Below are 21246 nucleotides of genomic sequence, written 5' to 3' on the forward strand. Positions count from 1 at the left end.
TATTCCATTGTGTAAATGTACCACATTTTCTGTATCCATTCCTCTGTTGAGGGGCATCTGGGTTCTTTCCAGCTTCTGGCTATTATAAATAAGGCTGCTATGAACATAGTGGAGCATGTGTCCTTCTTACCAGTTGGAACATCTTCTGGATATATGCCCAGGAGAGGTATTGCTGGATCCTCCGGTAGTACTATGTCCAATTTTCTAAGGAACCACCAGACTGATTTCCATTTTATAATAGTAATATATATCCTGTGCCATTATATGTTAGAAGCATTTGATATGACTTTCATTTTATAAGAGATTACAGTTAAGAGTGTAAGGGTCTATGATTAGCCTTAGAATGATACACCAGACTCAAATATTATATAAACAGAGTGTTTTATTCTTCAAAAGTCCAACATGCTGGGGTCTACCATCTACAAAGATGGAAAGACCCCGCAGTGAGCTTGCAGGCTTGATTTAAACCACATTAGGAGAATATTGAAGAAGAGTAGGTGACCTCTACCTTAATCTTGGCTCTCTCTTTAGAAACATTCCAGAACCATGGCTGCGGCCTTGGGGACTGGAAACTGTTGCTGGGGAAGTCTGGAAACTGCTATTAACTAATAGTCCTTGCCTTAGGCCAGGTGGTGGGGTAGCTTCTGAGGTCTGGAATTGCCCAGTTCTTGGACACAGAGATTTAGGCCTAGTCTATTGAACTGGCAATTTGAAGCCTGCCATGGAGTCAACCTAGCCTTCTCAAGAGATTTTCTGAATCTCAGAAGAGGGCTGAAATCAATATATTAGAAACAGAGAGCAATACAAAGAATCAATGAAACCAAGAGGTAGTTCTTTGAGGAAATCATCAAGGTAGAGAAACCTTTAGTCAAACCAACTAAAAGTCAGAGAGACAATATCCAAACTACTAAAATCATAAATGAAAAGGTGGACATAATGATAGACACTGAGGAAATCCAAAGCATCATTAGGTCTTACTTCAAAAACCTACAGTGTACAGAACTGGGAAATCTAAATGAAATGAATGACTTTCTCGATAGATATCACTTACCAAAGCTAAATCATGGTCAGGTAAATGAAGTGAAAGTTTGCGGATATGTCATGTGATACAGACTATGTGGTCTTTTGTTGAGGCAAGACCCATGGGAGAAAAAGTGATGTTTGGTTAGAATATAAATAGGACTCTAGGGATGGTGATGGCATGATTGCATAGCTAGCTTTGCAATGTTCTGTTGGTCTCCCATCTTCGCTGATGTTCTCTTTGTTGAGAGAGGCTTGCAGAAAACTTCTGGCTTCCAGCTGATTCTGATCAACACAGCTGACTCATGCTGATTGGTTGGAGGCCTGGCTATTTCTGCTGGATCCTGCCACTGCTACTGATTTGTTTTTGGTATCCTGACACTACTGACAGGACTGCTGGTATCCTGACAAAGGGAGATTTAAATCACCTCCAAAAAAAAAAAAAAAAAAAAAAAAAACACCCTGCTTCTAAACAGGTCCACATCCCCTTGTCCTATTTAACATCTTTTCTCCCCTACCTTTGGGTGACAGGCTAGAAAGTAAGTTGCAGCATTTAAACACTCTTATTAAAAGTAGGTTTTAAACGTATAAGCCTACAGGCAAACAAATTAATCAGACCCATACATAAAGAAATAGAAGCTATCATTAAAAGTCTTTTGCCAAAAAAGGCCCAGTACCTAATGATTTTGGTACAGAATTCTGTCAGAGCTTTAAAGAACTAATTCTAATATTCATCAAATTATTCCACAAAATAGAAAAAGAAGGTTCATTGCCAAACTCAATTCTATGAGGCCACAGTCAATCAGTATCTTATTAATGGCATTTTCTCTCCTAGAAAGGGCCTCTTCTTTTTCCAAGCCTTTTCCAATTAGTTTTACCTTTTTAAAAGGTAAATTATTTGTATCACTTTTTAAATTTCATGTTCATTAAATGCATCACTTCTATAATCTCTATTTGTTTCTACTTTCCAGTGTTTTCTGGTCATTAATAATTTTATTCCATTTTTCTCAAGTGCTATTCATTTCTTTTTTTTTTTTTTTTTTTTTTTTTTTTGTTTAGAGCAATGCCTCTTGTAGACCAGGCTTAACCTCACACTATGCAATTGCAAATTGCATTGAACACCTAAATCTGCCTCTGTTGCCTAGGGCTTGAAAGACAGTCCTGCAACTCCTTTCAGGCTGGTCAGGGAGAAGGAAAAGAGACCAGTGAATGATTGTTCTTTGACCTCCCTGACTTTTATTTTGTAATTACAAATGATGAGGGGGCCAGGCCACCTTTGGCCCAAAGTCAGCGGACAGCCCCACGGTCTCCAGAGGACTCTCCACCCAACAGGTGCTCTGGCAGGCCCAGGAACTTAGGATCACTGGTGAGTGGAACACATCTGTTTCAACAGAACCGGGAGTGCCAAGGGCCAGCTGGAGCATGGACACAGGAACCCCACCCGACCAGTGGCTCAGGTTCCTTCCAGTTGGTGCTGGTCTACCTTGGTTTCAAACTCAGCAGACAGCCCCACTGCCCAGAGGAGGTACCACTTCCAGGCACTCTAACACACCCTGGATCATAGGATCCCAGGTTCCCAGGAGCTTGGTCACACCAGGATCTCAGGTCTCAGAGGAAGCTTGGCTGCCAAGAATTCTGACACACCCAGAATCTCAGCATCACAGGATCCCAGAATCACAAAGAAAGCTGGACTCTGAGAAGTTCTGACTCAACTGGGGCTACAGGAAGGACAGGCTCCAATCAGATATATCGAGGGCAGGGAGCAGTTGAGATAATCAGATGGTGGGAAGGGAAGCATAAGAACAGAGGCAACAGAAACTAAGGTTACTTAGTATCATCAGAACCCAATTCTCCCATCATACCAAGTCCTGGATACACACCATCACACCAGAAAAGCAAGCTATGGATCTAAAGTCACTTCTCATGATGATGATGGAGGACTATAAGAAGGACATAAATAATTCTCTTAAAGAAATATAGGAGAACACATCCAAACAGGTGAAAGAATTGAACAAAACCATCTGGGATCTAAAAATGGAAGTAGAAACAATAGAGAAATCATAAAGGGAGACAACTCTGGAAATAGAAAATCTAGGAAAGAAGTCAGGAGCCATAGATACAAACATAACAAACAGAATACAACAGATAGAAGAGAGAATCTCAGGTGCAGAAGATACCATAGAAAACATTGACACAACAGTCAAAGAAAATGGGAAATGCAAAAAATACTAACCCAAAACATCCAGGAAATCCAGGACACAATGAGAAGACAAAACTTAAGGATAATAGGTATAGATGAGAAGGAAGATTTCCAACTTAAAGGGCCAGTAAATATCTTCAACAAAATAGTAGAAGAAAACTTCCCCAACCTAAAGAAAAAGATGTCCATGAACATACAAGAAGTCTACAGAACTCCAAATAGTTTGGACCAGAAAAGAAATTCCTCCCGTCATATAATAATCAAAACACCAAATGCACAAAACAAAGAAAGGATATTAAAAGCATTAAGGGAAAAAGATCAAGTAAAAAGGGGGAAAGGTCAAATAAAGGCACACCTATCAGAAGTACACCAGACTTCTTCCCAGAGAATATGAAAGCCAGAAGATCCTGGGCAGATGTCATACAGACCCTAAGACAGCACAAATGCCAGCCCAGGCTACTGTTCCCATCAAAACTCTCAATTACCATAGATAGAGAAAGCAAGATATTCCATGACAAAACCAAATTTACACAATATCTTTCCACATTCCAGCCCTTCAAAGAATAATAAAGGGAAAACCAACACAAGGAGGGAAACTATGTCCTAGAAAAAGCAAGAAAGTAATCCTTCAGGAAACCTAAAGAAAGAGAGTCACATAAACAAAATTCCAACTCTAACAACAAAAATATCAGGAAGCAACAATTACTTTTCCTTAATATCTCTTAATATCAATGAACTAAATTCCCCAATAAAAAAACATAGACTAACAGAATGGTTACATAAACAGGACCCAACATTTTGCAGCATAAAGAAAACCCAGCTCAGTGACAAAGACAGACACTACTTCAGAGTAAAAGGTTGGAAAACTATTTTCCAAGCAAAGGGTCCCAAGAAACAAGCTGGAGTAGCCATTCTAATATCGAATAAAATCGACTTTCAAACTAAAGTTATCAAAAAAAAAAAAAAAAAAAAAAGGTAAGGAGGGACACTTCATACTCATATTTTTTTTAAATTTTTTTTATCTTTTGGTTTTTTCAAGATAGGGTTTCTCTGTAGAGCCCTGGGTGTCTTGGAACTCATGTTGTAGACCATGCTGGCCTTGAACTCAGAAATCCGCCTACCACTGCCTCCCAAGTGCTTAAAGGCATTCGCCACCACTGGCTCATACTCATAAAAGGTAAAATTGACCAAGGTGAACTCTCGATTCTGAATATCTATGTTCCAAGTGCAAGGGCATCTGCATTCATGAAAGGAACTTAAGTAAAGCTCAAAACACACATTGCACCACAAACAGTAATAGTGGGAAACTTGAACATACCACTCTCATCAATGGACAGATCTGGGAAACAGAAACTAAACAGAGACACAGTGAAACTAACATAAGTTATGAAACAAATGGATTTAACTGATATCTATAGAACATTTTATCCTAAAACAAAAGGATATACCAGTTTCTCAGCACCTCATGGTACCTTCTCCAAAACTGGCCATAGAATTGTTCACAAAACAGGCCTTAACAGATATAAAAATATTGAAATAATACCTTGCATCCTATCAGATCACCATGGACTAAGGCTGATCTTCAATAACAACATAAATAATAGAAAGCACACATACACACGGAAACTTAACAACACTCTACTCAATAACTTGGTAATGGAAGAAATAAAGATATTAAAGATTTTTTAGAGTTTTATGAAAATGAAGCCACAACATATCCAAACTTATGGGACACAATGAAAGCAGTCCTAAGAGGAAAACTCATAGCTCTGAGTGCCTCCAAAAAGAATCTGGAGAGAGCATACATGAGCAGCTTGACAGCACACCTAAAAGCTCTAGAACAAAAGGAAGCAAATTTACCCAAGAGGAGTAGATGGCAGGAAATAATCAAATTCAGGGATGAAATCAACCAAATAGAAAAAAAAAAAAAAAAAAAAAAAAAGAACAATACAAAGAATTAACCAAACCAGGAGCTGGTTCTTTGAGAAAATCAACAGGATAGATAAACCCTTAGCCAAACTAACTAGAGGGCACAAGGACACTGTACTAATTAACAAAATCAGAAATAGAAAGAGAGACATAACAACAGAATCTGAAGAAATCTAAAAAATCATCAGATCCTACTACAAAAGCCTATACTCAACACAATTGGAAAACCTGGATGAAATAGAAATTTTTCTATACAGATACCGCTTACCAAAGTTAAAACAGGATCAGATTAACAGCCTAAACAGTCCCATGTCCCATAGATAAATAGAAACCGTCATTAATAGTCTCCCAACCCAAAAAAAATTCAGTACATGATGGATTTAGTGCAGAGTTCTATCAGACTTTTAAAGAAGACCTAATTCCAATACTCCTCAAACTATTCCACAAAATAGAAACAGAAGGTACTCTACCCAATTCATTCTATGAAGCCACAATTATTCTGATACCTAAACCACACAAAGGCCCAACAAAGAAAGAGAACTTCACATCAATTTCTCTTATGAATATCGATGCAAAAATACTCAATAAAATTCTCGCAAATTGATTCCAAAAACACATCAAAACGATCATCCATCATGATCAAGTAGGCTTCATTCTGGGGATGCAGGGAAGGTTCAATATATGGAAATCCATCAATGTAATCCACTATATAAACAAACTCAAAGGAAAAAAAAACATGATTATTTCATTAGATGCTGAGAAAGCATTTGACAAAATCCAACACCCCTTCACAATAAAAGTCTTGGAAAGATCAGGAATTCAGGGCCTTCAGGGCCCATACCTAAACATAATAAAAGCCATATACAGCAAACCAGTAGCCAACTTCAAAATAAATGGAGAGAAACTTGAAGCAATCCAACTAAAATCAGGGACTAGACAAGGCTGCCCACTCCCTCCCTCCCTAATCAATATAGTACTTGAAGTCCTAGCCAGAACAATTAGAAAACAAAAGGGGGTCCAAAAAAGAAATACTAACTGGAAGGGAGGAAGTCACAATATCACTATTTGCATGTGATATGATAGTACATATAAGTGATATCCTTTAAATTAGCCACAAAAACTGAAAATATCTTAGTGTAACTCTAATCAAGCAAGTGAAAGATCTATATAAAAAGAACTTGAAGTTGTTGAAGAAAGAAATACTGGAAAATATCAAAAGATGGTAGATCTCTTAGGCTCATAGATCAGTAGGATTATCATAGTGAAAATAGCCATCTTCCCAAAAGCAATCTATAGATTCAATTCAATTTCCATCAAAATTCCAATAGAATTATTTACAGACCTTAAAACATCAATTCTTATCTTCATACAGAAGAACAAAATACCCAGGATAGCTGAAATAATCCTGAAAAATAAAAGAACATCTGCGGGTATCACCATTCCTGACCTCAAGCTCTACTACAAAGCAATAGTAATAAAAACTGTATGGTACTGGTACAGGAACAGACAGGTTGATCAATGGAATTGAATCAAAGATCCTGAAATAAACCTACATACCTATGGACATTTGATTTTTTTTTTTTAAGATTTATTTATTTTATTATATGTAAGTACACTGTAGCTGTCTTCAGACTCCAGAAGAGGGCGCCAGATCTCATTACGGATGGTTGTGAGCCACCATGTGGTTTCTGGGATTAGAACTCTGGACCTTCGGAAGAGCAGTCGGGTGCTCTTACCCACTGAGCCATCTCACCAGCCCGATTTTTTTTTTTTTTTTTTTTTTTTTTGACAAAGAAGGTAAACCATACCATGGAAAAAAGAAAACACCTTTAACAAATCGTGCTGGTCTAACTGGATATCAGCATGTAGAAGAATGAAAATAGATCAATATGTATCACCCTGCACAAAACTCAAGTCCAAGTGGATGGAAGACCTCAATGTGAAACCAAATACACTAAATCTAATATAACCAAAAGTGGGAAATAGCCTTCAACTCATTGATACAGGAGACAACTACCAGAACTCAGGATCCTAGATCAACAATTGGTAAGTGAGACCTCATAAAACTGAAAAGCTTCTGTAAGGCAAAAGACACAGTCAATAGGACAAAACAGCAGTCTACAGATCTGGAAAGGTTGTTCACCACCCTTACATCTGAAAGAGGGCTTGTATCCATAATTATAAAAAACTGAAAAGTTAGACACCACTGAACCAAATAACCAATTTTTTAAAAATGGGGTACAAAGCTAAGTACAGAATTCTCAACAGGGGAATCCAGAATGGCTGACAAGCACTTAGAGGACCTTAGTCATCAGGGAAATGCAAATCAAAACAACCCTGAGATTCCCTTCTTACACCCATCAGAATGGCCAAGATCAAAAACTCAAGTAGCAGCACATTCTGGGGAAGATGTGGGGCCACTGCTGGTGGGAGGATAAACATGCATAACCAAACTTTGTACAGCAAATCAATTTGGCAGTTTCTCAGAAAACTGAGACTAGCTCTACTCCAAGACCCATATATACCTACCACTTCTGAGCATATATCCAAAAGATAACCCACTATATCACAGGGACAATTGCTCAACTCTATTCACAGCAGCTTTATTCATAAGAGCCAGAAATGAGAAACAACCTAGATGTCCCTCAACTGAAGAATGGATAAAGAAAGTGTGGTACCTCTACACAATGGAATACTATTCAGCTTTTAAAACCAAAGATTCTTGAATTTTCCAGGCAAATGGATAGAACTTGAGAAATTCATCCCGAGTGAGGTAACCCAGATCCAGAAAGGCACATATGGTATGTACTAACTTTTAACTGGACATTAGACATGAAGTGCAGGATAAGTATGCTACAATCCACAACCCCAATGAAATTGGGTAAAATAAGGACCCAAGGGTGGACATATGAATCTACCTCCGAAGGGAAACTAGTCATCTGAGTTAGATGGAGAGGGGGAACTGGGTAGGAGAGAAGAGGAGGACGGGAACAGGGAAGGTGGTTAGGAGTGGTAAGAAGTGGGGTAAGAGACTGGGAGTGAGAATGGCGATCATGGCAGGGCATCTCTGGTAAGGAGCTGGAGGCTTGGGATAAGAGAGGTTAAGGGGAGTCTACGGGGATGACCCCCCCCCCCCGTTGGGGAATATAGAGACTGAAATGACCACCTCCTATAGTCAGGCAGGATTTCCAGAGGAAGGATGGGGAACATCAATCCCCCTACAAAACCTCCAACTGAAAATGTGTCTGGCCTGCAAGATGTCCAGGGATAGAGATGGAGCAGAGACTGGGTGAACAGCCAACCAACAATTGCCCCAACTTGAGACCCATCCCATGTGAGAGAGCTAACCCCTGACACTATTAATGATACTCTGCTATGCTTGCAAACAGGAACCTAGCATAAATATCTCTGGAGAGGCTTCATCCAGAAGCAGATGGAGGCAGATGCAGACCCACAGCCAAACATTAGGTAGATCCCTGAGTCTTACAGTAGAGTGAAGGATAGAAGTAAGTAAGTTGGAGGCGTCAAAAAAGACCCACAGAGTCATCTAACCTGGAACCATGGAGGCTGACAGAGCCTGTGCTACTAACCAGGAAACATGCAGGAGCTGGAACTAGATCTCCTACACATTTGTAGCAAATGTATACCTTGGTGTTGGTGTGGTCCCCCTAAAAAGAGGAAGGGGGCTCTCAGTCTCTGTTCCTTGCTACTGGATCCTCTTTTACCCTACTTGGATTGCTTGATTGGGCCACTGTAGGAGAGTTTGTGCCTAAACCTGCTAGGACTAGATGCCCTAGGATGGGATGATACCCAAGGGGGTCTCCTCTTCTCTGAAAAGAAGGGGAGAAGGTCAATGGAGGGAGAGATTTGTAAGGTGGGGCTGGGAAAAAGGAAGGAGGGAGACTATGACTGGGACCTAACACGAATTAAATAAATACATAATACATACATACATACAAATATACAGGCATGTTGACAAAACAGAACACATTGAGGGTATAACAACCATCCTTGGGCTTGTGCTCAGGAGGCTGTCACATGAGAACCATGAGTTCCAATGTAGATCTGACTTACTGCTGACACCCAAGCAAAGTTGGATTTAAAAAAAAAACACACAATCTCAGGGAAATTTGTGTAAATATGAAAACCAAAACCAGTAACAACAAATTACCTCCCTTTCATAGACACCCTGACTTGGAGACCATGATCACACACTGCCTGACATTTAAGTAAACAATGGACCACTCAGAGGGTGGGCACCCCATTCTATACATTTCAGCAGAAAAATACCCATCACCAAGTGAAACTGCAATTATAGATGATCGGAAGCCACAGAAGGAATATAGGAACCACCAAATAAACTTCAGCAAATGGATCTGCCACACATACAGCATACTTTCAATATCCAATTCAAAAGATTCACAATATAAATCACAGTTGGTGAGCTCCACCATGGCATTTGATTAAATGTGGTAAATAATTCCTTCAAGTCTATGAAACAGAAGAAAGAAGTCTCTTTCATGAAACCGAAGACAATTATTTTCACGAATAGGATTTGTCTCTTTTATAAGTTATTTCCTATTTTCTGACATCATGATGGTATATACAATCCAGAAAAGATTGACAGGGCTGGGGCATGACCAAGCAGTTAAACGAGTTCATTCCGATGACCAAGGTCTTTTTTTTTTCTTTGACAACTTCCTGTAATACCTGCCACAGAAAGATAGAGTCTAACTTTCTTGGTAAGTGGCATGCACACGCACACGCACATACCCACACAAAGACACAGTGACATCCCATAGTTAAAATTAAGACAAAGTGTTAAAGAAACATAATTTTCACTCATGACTTTTCCCGTGTGACCACTCATTTCTGCAACCCAAAGGTTTAGGCATCTAAAGGCTTACCTACAGGGATTTTCTTCCCTGTGGATTGGTTACCCTAATAAAAAGCAATCATGTAGGCTTAAAGTCAGAGAATCAACACTCCACAGTTGGGGGTGTCATTTGGGAAGATCTAGTAAATGCCACCCTTCTGGAGGAAACATGTCACTGGGGGATGGGCTTTGAGAGTTTAAATCCTCACATGCCTTCCAGCTCCTCCTGTCTGCTTCATGCTTAAAGTTGAAGAGGTGAACTTTTAACTTCATACTTTAGCTGCCATGTCTGGCGCTTGTTGCCCTGGCTCTTTGATGGTGATCCCATATCCGTCTGGAACCATAAGCTAAATTAATGTTTTTTTATAAACTGCCTTAGACAATGTGCTTTATCATAGCTCAGAAAATTTACTAAAACACATCCATAAAGTTTTACATCTGGATGAGCTATTTCATGTAATCAAAAAGAAGTGTGAAACCTAAATTGGATATCTTTTAGTTTACATTCATAGGGCTTGTGTCCATAAGAGTTTGTAGATACAAAGTAAAGACAGGCAAACGCCTTGAAAATATTGTGGACACATCTCAGATTATTTTCTCCCTAATAAATAATATTCTGTACTGAATGTAAGTGTGTTGGCTACAGATCTCACCAAACACTTTATAGTTATAGATTCCTTTCAGCATGAGTTCTTTCATGTCCTCAAAGACAACTGTGACATGTCTTTAACATCCTGATTATATTCTGTAGAATATATTCTTTTGTGTTTTATGTTTTCAGAGATAACTGTGATGTGCAAAGGCGTTACCATATTGCTTACATAATTCATAGAGTTTCTCTTCAATATGATTTTTTTCATGATTTTGAAGGCTGCTGTGACATGCAAAGGCTTTACCACATTGACTACTCATAGGGTTTCTCTCCAGTATGAACTCTTTCATGCCTTTGAAGATGACTGTGACATGCAAAGGCTTTACCGCATTCCTTACATTTGTAGGGGTTCTCTCCAGTATGTGTTCTTTTATGGTTTCGGAGATAACTGTGATGTGCAAAGGTCTTACCACATTGATTACATTCATAAGGTTTCTCTCCAGTATGAACTCTTTCATGCCTTTGAAGATGACTGTGACGTGCAAAGGCTTTACCACATTGATTGCATAGATAAGGTTTCTCTCCAGTGTGTGTTCTTTTATGTTTTTGGAGATAACTGTGATGTGCAAAGGCTTTACCACATTGGTTGCATTGATAAGGTTTCTCTCCAGTATGTGTTCTTTGATGTTTTTCAAGATAACTGTGATGAGCAAAGGCTTTACCACATTGATTACATTTGTAGGGCTTCTCTCCAGTATGTGTTCTTTTATGTCTTTGGAGATGAATCTGTTGTGAAAAGACTTTATCACATTGATTACATTCGTAGGGCTTCTCTCCAGTATGTGTTCTTCTATGGATTTGGAGATGACTTTGTTGTGAAAAGACTTTATTACATTGATTACATTTGTAGGGCTTCTCTCCAGTATGTGTTCTTTTATGTTTCTGGAGAAGACTCTGTTGTGAAAAGGCTTTACCACACTCATTACATTCATAGGGTTTCTCTCCAGTATGTGTTCTTTTATGTACCTGGAGGTTACTCTGTTGTGAAAAGGCTTTACCACATTCAATACATTTGTATGGTTTCTCTCCAGTATGATGCTTTCCATGATTTGAAAGACTACTGTGACATATAAAGGCTTTACTACATTGATTACATTCATAGGGTTTCTCTCCAGGACCTCTTTCATGCCTGCAAAGATAAATGGCATGTATAACATTTTAACACATTGATTACGGTGAATCTTTTTATCTGTTATAGTTTAGTCTAATTTACTGTAAAAAGGAATCAGATCTTAAGGTTTTACCAAATTGTTTACATTCACAGGGTTCCTATTCACTATAGGTTTTTATGTATGTTTAATGATACCTGTGATGCATAGAGTCTTTAGTACATGGTTCACATTTATAACATCCTTTTTTCACGTGAGTTTTTCCACATCTTTGAAGACAACTGGAAGAACTCAGAGATTTACCACAGTGGTTGCATTCATAACATTTTCCTATGTGAGTCATACTATCTTTGCAAAATAAGCGAAGACAAACAGAAGAATTTCCTCCCAGGGTTTTTCTGCATTTGAGCTTGTTAATGTATTGCCAATAAAATTTGAAACACAAATTAATTGTCTACTTATATCACATTCACAAAGTCTACTCAAAATAGGGACCACTACATGGTTTCTCATTGCTCTGGGACCGAGAGAGGTACATTTTCTTCTTTCCATATCCCTTATGCTCACATGGCTTTTATCTAATGTAACATACGATATACCTATTAAAGCAAGATTTAAAAAATGAAAGGTTTCCACAGTGAATTCATACAGTTTTATGTTTTTGCTCATCATAGAGATATAATATAAGGATTAAGGATTCTCCACAACAAACTTCTTGACTCTCATAAACGGCCCCTCTCACTAAATGTTGATAGGTCACTATGAGTATATGAGTAACACGAGCTATGGTCTATTTGCTTATTAGAAGGGTTTAGACATATATGTATCATCCAATCTAAGTGTATATCTTTTGAGATATCTGAATGGTATCAAACTAAACAGCTTGGCAGCTCTACAGCCTAGCTCTCACAGGGCTATGACTGAAATGGTGATAGCGCCTAAGGCCTGGCTTCCTTGTCTTTTTTCTTAGCGGAATGCCATGTAAACATTGCTGACACCGAGGTACATGGTGTTTCGAGAATTTCCTAATTATCAATGCACTTAAAGTTCTGCTTATTTACCCTGTTGCTTTTCCTTCAAGTTTCTAGGACATATTTAAATCTCTTCAGAGACATATCTGTAGCAGCTTACACATGAAACTTACCTTCTATGTACTCTAGAATTTTGACAAAAATGTTCTTCAATATCATTGTCTTTCCATTTGTAACCTAAAATATATTAACAGAAAATGTATAATTTATTATTGCAATTTATAAAATTTACTATCCTCGGTGAGCCTTATAACTATGACTGATTTCTTTACTACATTCTTTCTCTTTCAAAATCAAATTACAGGAGAGCATCAATAACTGAGAAGCTCTTTTCCATATATATTTTGTTGTTGTTGTGTTTGTTTGTTTGTTTGTTTTGGTTTTTTTTTTTTTTTTTTGAGACAGGATTTCTCTGTATAGCCCTGGCTGTCCTGGAACTCACTTTGTAGACCAGGCTGGCCTCGAACTCAGAAATCCGCCTACCTCTGCCTCCCAAGTGCTGGGATTAAAGGCGTGCGCCACCACGCCCGGCTCTTTTCCCTATATTTTAAAAAGTAGCCGGGCGTGGTGGCGCACGCCTTTAATCCCAGCACTCGGGAGGCAGAGGCAGGCGGATTTCTGAGTTCGAGGCCAGCCTGGTCTACAAAGTGAGTGCCAGGACAGCCAGGGCTACACAGAGAAACCCTGTCTCAAAAACCAAAAAAAAAAAAAAAAAAAAAGTAAAATAATATTCACAGCCTTACCTATAGCAGTGAGGTTGCTGCAGGTCTCCAGCATCACATCTCTGTACAGACTCTTCTGGGAAGGATCCAGCAAAGCCCACTCGTCCCGGGTGAAGTTTACATGCACATCATCGTAGGTCACTGCATCCTAAAATATGCCACACTTGTGAACAACAGAAAGCATAATACTGGCAACATTGTAAATGTAAATGTACTTCTGTGACGATAGATTCATATAACGCTGGTGATTTCCATGACAGTAAGGTTCAAATATAATAGCCAAATCACTTTAGAAGGAAACAGAAAAGAAGGTTCACCTTGTCATTTCTGGGCCCTGTGGATAGAAATGCCTGTTAGCAGACAGACAGACAGAAACAAACAGATCAACAGTACTGAGTACACATCAGAGAAATTGTATGAACAGTTACTAACTATAAAACAAGGTAGGAAAGCTGGGTGTATGGACTCATGCCCTTAAGCATAGCACTCAGGAGTCACAAGCAAGTGAATGTCATGAGTTAGAGGCCGGCCTGTGCTACATAATGAGTTATAGGACAGCATCAGGCACATATTAAGACGCTGTCACACACACTCCAAAAAGCCCAAACAGCTAATCAATCAAATAAACAAAAATGATAGATAAAACTCCCAAGGTATTGCACAAGGTTTTTGGTGTATTTTTTGTTTGTTTGTTTGTTTTTTGTTTTTGTTTTTGTTTTTGAGGTAGAAAGAATTGCAACAAGTTTTCTCTTGGTTTTCTTAGATGGCTCAGGGATTTTTTTTTTTTTTGGCGGGGGGAGGGGATTCTTTTTTTTTTTTTTTATTGGATGTTTTCTTTATTTACATCTCGAATATTTTCCCCTTTCCAGGTCTCCCCTTTGGAAAACCCCATCATATCCTCCCTCCCCCTGTCTCTATGAGGGTGTTCCCCCATCCACCTACCCACTCCCATCCTCCCATCCTGGGGTATCAAACACCCTCAGATCCAAGGGCCTCTCACTCCCACTGATGTCCAACAAGGCCATCCTAAGCCACATATGTGGCCAGCACCATGGGTCACTCCATGTGTATTCTTTGGTTGGTGGTCCAGTCCCCAGGAGCTCCGGGAGGTCTGGATGGTTGACGCTGTTGCTCCCTCCATGGGGTTGCAAACCCCCTCAGAACCTTCAGTCCCTTCTCCAACTCCTCCATCAGGGACCTCCAACAATTGGCTGCAAGCATCTGCCTCTGAATTTGGCAGGCTGTGGCAGAGCCTCTCGGGAGACAGACATATAAGGCTTTCCATCAGCAAGCACTTGCTGGCGTCCACAATAATGTCTGGGTTTGGTGGCTGTATATGGGATGGATCATCAGGTGGGGCAGTCTCTGGATGGCCTTTCCTTCAGTCTCTGTTCCACACTTGTCTCCATATTTCCGCCTGTGAGTATTTTGTTCACCCTTCCAAGAAGCACTGAAGCATCCACATTTTGGTCTTCCTTCTTCTTAGGCTTCATATGATCTGTGAATTGAATCTTGGGTATTCCCAACATTTGGGCTAATATCCACTTATCAGTGAGTACAAACCATGTTTGTTCTTTTGTGACTGAGTTACCTCACTCAGGATGATATTTTCAAGTTCCATCCATTTGCCTGCAAATTTCATGAAGTTCTTGTTTTTAATAGCTGAGTCGTATTCCATTGTGTAAGTGTACCACATTTTCTGAATCCATTCCTCTGTTGAAGGACATATGGGCTCTTTCCAGGTTGTGGCTATTATAAATAAGGCTGCTATGAACATAGTGGAGCATGTGTCCTTATTACATGTTGGAGCATCTTTTGGGTGTTAGGAATGTTATAGCTGTAATCTCAGATAGTTCTATGTCAAATTTTCTAAGGAACCGCCAGACTGATTTCCAGAGCAGTTGTACAAGATTGCAATCCCACCAGCAATGGAGGAGTATTCCTATTTCTCCACATCCTTGACAGGATCTGCTGTCACCTGAGTTTTAAATCTTAGTCATTCTAACTGGTGTGAGGTGGAATCTCAGGGTTGTTTTGAATTGCATTTCCATAATGACTAAGGATGTTGAACATTTCTTTAGGTGCTTCTCAGCCATTTGATTTTCCGCAGTTGAGAATCCTCTGGTCAGCTCTGTTCCCCACTTTTTAATAGGGTTATTGGAGTCTAACTTCTTGAGTTCTTTGTATATTTTGGATATTAGCCCTCTATTGGATGTAGCATTGGTAAAGATCTTTTCCCAGTATGTTGGTTGCCATTTTGTCCTACTGACAATGTCCTTTGCCTTACAAAAGCTTTGCAATTTTATGAGGTCCCATTTGTCAATTCTTGACCTTAGAGCATAAGCCATTGGTGTTGTTCTGGAAAATTTCCGCTGTGCCCATGTGTTCAAGACATTTCCCCACTTTCTCTTCTGTTAGATTCAGTGTATATGGTTTTATGTGGAGGTTCTTAATCCACTTGGACTTGAGCTTTATACAAAGAGATAAGAATAGATCAGTTTGCATTTTTCTACGAGTTGACCGCCAGTTGATCTAGGATCATTTTTTGAAAATGCTGTCTTTTTTCCACTGGATGGTTGTAGCTCCTTTGTCAAAGATCAAGTGACCATAGGTGTGTGGGTTCATTTCTGGGTCTTTAATTCTACTCCATTGATCAACCTGCCTGTCACTGTACCAATACCATGCAGTTTTTATCACTATTGTCTGTAGTACAGCTTGAGTTCAGGGATGGTTATTCCCCCAGAAGTTCTTTTATTGTTGAGAATAGTTTTCAACAATAAAAACTATCCTGGGTTTTTTGGTTATTCCAAATGAATTTGAGAATTGCTCTTTCTAACTCTATGAAGAATTGAGTTGGAATTTTGATGGGGATTGCATTGAATCTATACATTGCTTTCAGCAAGATGGCCATTCTTACTATATTAATTCTGCCAATCCATGAGCATGGGAGATCTTTTGATCTTCTGAGATCTTCAATTTCTTTCTTCAGAGACTTGAAGTTCTTTTCATAGAGATCTTTCACTTGTTTGGTTAAAGTCACATGAAGATACTTTATATTGTCTGTGGTTATTGTGAAGTGGGTCATTTGCCTGATTTCTTTCTCAGCCTGTTTATTCTTTAAGAAGAGGAAGGCAACTTATTTGTTTGCGTTAGTATTATATCCAGCAACTTTGCTGAAGTTTTTTTATCAGCTGTAGGAGTTCTCTGGTGGAATTTTTGGGGTCATGTAAGTATACTATCATATCATTTGCAAACAGTAATATTTTGACTTCTTCCTTTCCAATTTGTATCCCTTTGACCTCCATTTTTTGTCTAATTGGTCTAGCTAGAATTTCAAGTACTATATTGATAGATAGGGAGAGGGGGGGGGCAGCCTTGTCTAGTCCCTGATTTTAGTGGGATTGCTTCAAGTTTCTCTCCATTTAGTTTGATGTTGGCTACTGGTTCGCTGTATGTTGCTTTTACTATGTTTAGGTATGGGCATTCAGTTCCTGACCTTTCCAAGACTTTTAACATGAAGGGGTGTTGAATTTTGTCAAATGCTTTCTCAGCATCTAATGAAATGATTATGTGGTTTTTTTTCTTTGAGTTTGTTTATGTAGTGGATTACATTGATGGATTTCCATATGTTGAACCATCCCTGCATCCCTGGGATGGAGACTATTTGATCATGGTGAATGATCATTTTGATATGTTCCTGGATTCGTTTTTTGAGAATTTTGTTGAGTATTTTTGCAACATTCATAAAGGAAATTGGTCTGAAGTTTTCTTTCATTGTTGGGTCTTTGTGTGCTTTAGGTATAAGCATAACTGTGGCTTCAAAGAACAAATTGGGTAGTGTTCCTTCTGTTTCTATTTTGTGGAATAGTTTGAACAATATTGGTATTAGGTCTTCTTTGTAGGTCTGATAGATTCTGCACTAAACCCATCTCATCCTGGGTGTTATTGTTGTTGGGAGACTTTTAATGATTGCTTCTATTTCTTTAGAGGATATGGGACCATTTAGATGGTTTATCTGATCAGTATTTAACCTTGGTATTTGGTATCTATCTAGACTATTATCCATTTTATCAAGATTTTCCAGTTGTGTTGAGTATAGGTTCTAATCTGGTAGTTTTTTTAAAATTTCCTCAGTTTCTGTTGTTATCTCCCTTTTCGTTTCTGATTTTGTTAATTTGGATACTGTCTCTGTGCCCTCTGGTTAGATTATTTATCTTGTTGATTTTCTTAAAGAAACAGCTCCTGGTTTGGTTGATTCTTTGTATAGTTCTTTTTGTTTCCATTTGGTTGATTTCAGCCCCGAGTTTGATTATTTCCTGCCATCTACTCCTCTTGGGTGAATTTGCTTCTTTTTGTTCTAGAGCTTTCAGGTGTGCTATCAAGCTGCTAGTGTATGCTCTCTCTTTTTGGAGGCACTCAGAGGTATGAGATTTCCTCTTAGCCATGCTTTCATTGTATCCCATAAGTTTGGTTATGTTTTACCTTCATTTTCATTAAATTCTAAAAAGTCATAATTTCTTTCTTTATTTCTTCTTTGACCAAATGAGCACTGAGTAGGGCATTCTTCAGGTTCCATGTATATGTGGGCTTTCTGTTGTTTTTGTTGCTATTGAAGACCAGACTTAATCCGTAGTGATGTTAGTTGGCACGGGATTATTTCAATCTTCTTATATCTTTTGAGGTCTGATTTGTGATCAATTATATGGTGAATTATGGAGAAGGTACCATGAGGTCCTGAGAAGTTATGTTCTTTTGATTTAGGATCAATGTTCTATAGGTATCTGTTAAATCCATTTGGCCCATAACTAATGTTAGTTTCATTGTGTCTGTGTTTAGTTTGTGTTTCCATGATCTGTCCATTAATGAGTGTGGGCATTGAAGTCTCCAACAATTATTGTGTAAGGTGTCATGTGTGCTTTGAGATTTAGTAAAGTTTCTTTTATGAATGTGGGTGCCATTGCATTTGGAGCATTGATGTTCAGAATTAGGAGTTCTTCTTGGTAGATTTTTCCTTTGATGAGTATGAAGTGTCCTTCCTTTTTTGATGACTTTTGGTTGGAAGTTGATTTTAAGTTGGGAATCTTTGCTCTCTTCTATACCTATTATCCTTAGGTTTGGAACCTATTATCCTTAGGTTTGGACTTCTCATTGTGTCCTGGATTTCCTGGATGTTTTGAGTTAGGAGTTTTTTGCATTTGCATTTTCTTTGATGGTTATGTCAATGATTTCTATGGTATCTTCTGCACCTGAGATTCTCTATTCTATCTCTTGTATTCTGTTGGTGATGCTTGCATCTATAACTCCTGATCTCTTTACTAGATTTTCTATTTCCAGGGTTGTCTCCCTTTGTGATTTCTTTACTGTTTCTATTTTCTTTATTAGATCCTGAATGGTTTAGTTCAATTCTTTCACCTGTTTGGTTGTGTTTTCCTGTAATTCTTTAAGGTATTTTTGTGTTCTCTCTTTAAGGTCTTCTACCTGTTCACCTGTATTCTCTCCTATTTCTTTAAGGGAGTTATTTATGTTGTTTTCACAGTCCTCTATCATCGACATGAGATGTGATCTTAAATCAGCGTCTTGATATTCAGGTGTTTTGGGGTATCCAGAGCTCACTGTGATGGGAGAACTGGGTTCTGATAATGCCAAGGAGCCTTGGTTTCTTTTGCTATGTTCTTGTCCTTGCCTTTTGCCATCTGGTTATCTCTGGTGTTAGCTGGTCTTGCTGTCTCTGACTGTGGCTTCTCCCTTTTGCAAGCTTCTCTGTCAGTATTTCTGGGAGATCAATTCTCTCTGGAAGAATTTGGGTATGAGGAGCTGTGGTGGTACAAGGTCAGCTCTGGGGTGCAGACAGAAACTAGAAGGATTCTGTCCCTAGCTGTTCCTTGGTTCCTGTGTCCTGATGGCTCTGGGAGAGTCCCTCTTGGGCCAGGAATTTGAACAAAATTCCTTACCTGTGCTCTCCAGTGTGTTGGCTCTCCTGGGAGACCAACTCTTTTCTTGTGGTATTTGTATATGTAGCACTGTAGCACAGGGTCAGCTCCAGCGCACAGTTGGAAACCAGAAGGCTCCTGTCTCAGGCTGTTCCTCAGTTCCTGTGTCCTGAGGATTCTGGTAGGGTCCCTCTGAGCAGCAGTGGTAGTTTTACCTGTGCTCATAGGCTTGTCCATACTCCTGGGAGGCTAGCTCTCTCCTGGCCCTATTTGGATATGAAGCCCTATGGCACAGAAACACTTCTGGGTGCAAATGGAAACAGGAAGGCCCTCACTGAAGTTCTTATGAAGAATTATGCATCCACTCCAGTTCTGTATTCATCTCTCAGAAACCGGAAGTGTCACAGTTTAAACTGTAAGATTAGGATCTTAGTAAAAGAGAATGTATGTTTAAATCACTAGACATGGACAGATGAAAATGTAAACAATGTATATGTAAATCATCAAAAACAAAGGGCAAGAGCAAGGGCTCAGGAATTAAGAGCTCTTGCTGGGCTTATTGAGAAGATGGGTTCAATTATCAGTACTTACATGGGGGCTCGCAACTCTCAATAACTTCAAGATCAGAGATTCTGAGGCCATCTTCTGACTACTGTAAACACCAGACATACAACATATGGTGAACATCCATGCATACAGGCAAAAGGCACACATTCATTTAAAAAAATCAAAGCATACAACAGGTAAGAATAATGTACTTTCTTAGGATTCTCAGATATTATTAATGTCATAAACACATGTCATCCTGGGAGACAGAATGATAACTTCTGCTAAAGTTCAAAAGTCAAGATATAGGTGAAGGTCAGCACAACCCCATATGCTTGAATCCTATAAAAACCTATATTCTAGGCCCACTACCCAGTAATACAAAAAAAAAAAAGTCAGGTGTGCTGGTCCTCAACTCTAATGCTAATACTCGGGAGGTAGAATCAGGACTTGGGAGGCAGTAGAAGTAACAGCCTGGTCTTAAAAGCTAGTTTCAGAACAGCCGGGGCTACACAAAGAAGCCTTGTCTTCTAAAACAAAACCAAAAATAACAAAATATTTAAAATATCTGGTTAGCAAAATAGCTTAGCAACAATGTTTCTACTGTATCTTATTTACCAATAGAGTCTCTAATGGTGGTGAAGACACAGCAACATAAGAAGGAAGCTAGCTGATCAGTTTCAACTACAACAAAGTAGAATCCTTGAACTGGAAATGGAATGAGGCAATAGAGACTCAAATCCCATCCCCAAAGAGAAACTTCCTCCAGAAATGTTCTTCCTACTAACAATTCCATAACAACCCCAAAGAAAGCCACCAATAAAAGACAACTAGACAAGTATTCAAATACATAATTCTATCTGGGATGTTTTTCATTCAATTTACTACTTTTCACTAAGGTTTATAGACATCCCAAGAAGAAATGTGTTTAAATTAAATGATCTTTACAATCTATAACAGCCCCAACACTATTCAAATACCCAAAGTCTCTTCTGTCACTCAAAGCAATCTCTTGACTGTGGGATCTTGTATAATCAGAAAACAAATTATATCTTTGCAACATGTAATGACACAGAATACACTTTCCCATTTGAAAACAGAAGAGCACACAGTGGTGTAAGATTGGACCAAAACAAGAATGAAACCCTGCAGGACAAATACCAAATCTTGTAGCTTGTCTCAGACTCATGGGGGATTCCGTTTCAAATGGTTTAAGTGACTCTATCCTTGC

The 21246-nt window shown here is 38.9% G+C and overlaps 2 protein-coding genes across 2 annotated transcripts in view; both read right to left on the minus strand.

Moving 5' to 3' along the window:
- The window catches only part of LOC147002409 (uncharacterized), a 79976-nt gene extending 68805 nt beyond the window's left edge, over window positions 1-11171 (minus strand). The window contains 2 exon segments of the mRNA XM_085843914.1: window positions 6492-6554; window positions 11088-11171. Coding sequence (XP_085700040.1) covers window positions 6492-6554; window positions 11088-11092 — 68 coding nt within the window. The 5' untranslated portion in view covers window positions 11093-11171.
- LOC147002411 (uncharacterized) overlaps window positions 10721-21246 on the minus strand; it is a 73054-nt gene continuing 62528 nt past the window's right edge. The window contains 5 exon segments of the mRNA XM_085843913.1: window positions 10721-10932; window positions 10934-11806; window positions 12931-12994; window positions 13561-13687; window positions 20061-20121. Of these exon segments, the coding sequence (XP_085700039.1) occupies window positions 10803-10932; window positions 10934-11806; window positions 12931-12994; window positions 13561-13687; window positions 20061-20121 (1255 nt within the window). The 3' untranslated portion in view covers window positions 10721-10802.

This window comes from Mus caroli, unplaced genomic scaffold (genome assembly GCF_978045245.1).
Source record: "Mus caroli unplaced genomic scaffold, Mus_caroli_1 scaffold_10, whole genome shotgun sequence".
NCBI lineage: Eukaryota > Metazoa > Chordata > Mammalia > Rodentia > Muridae > Mus > Mus caroli.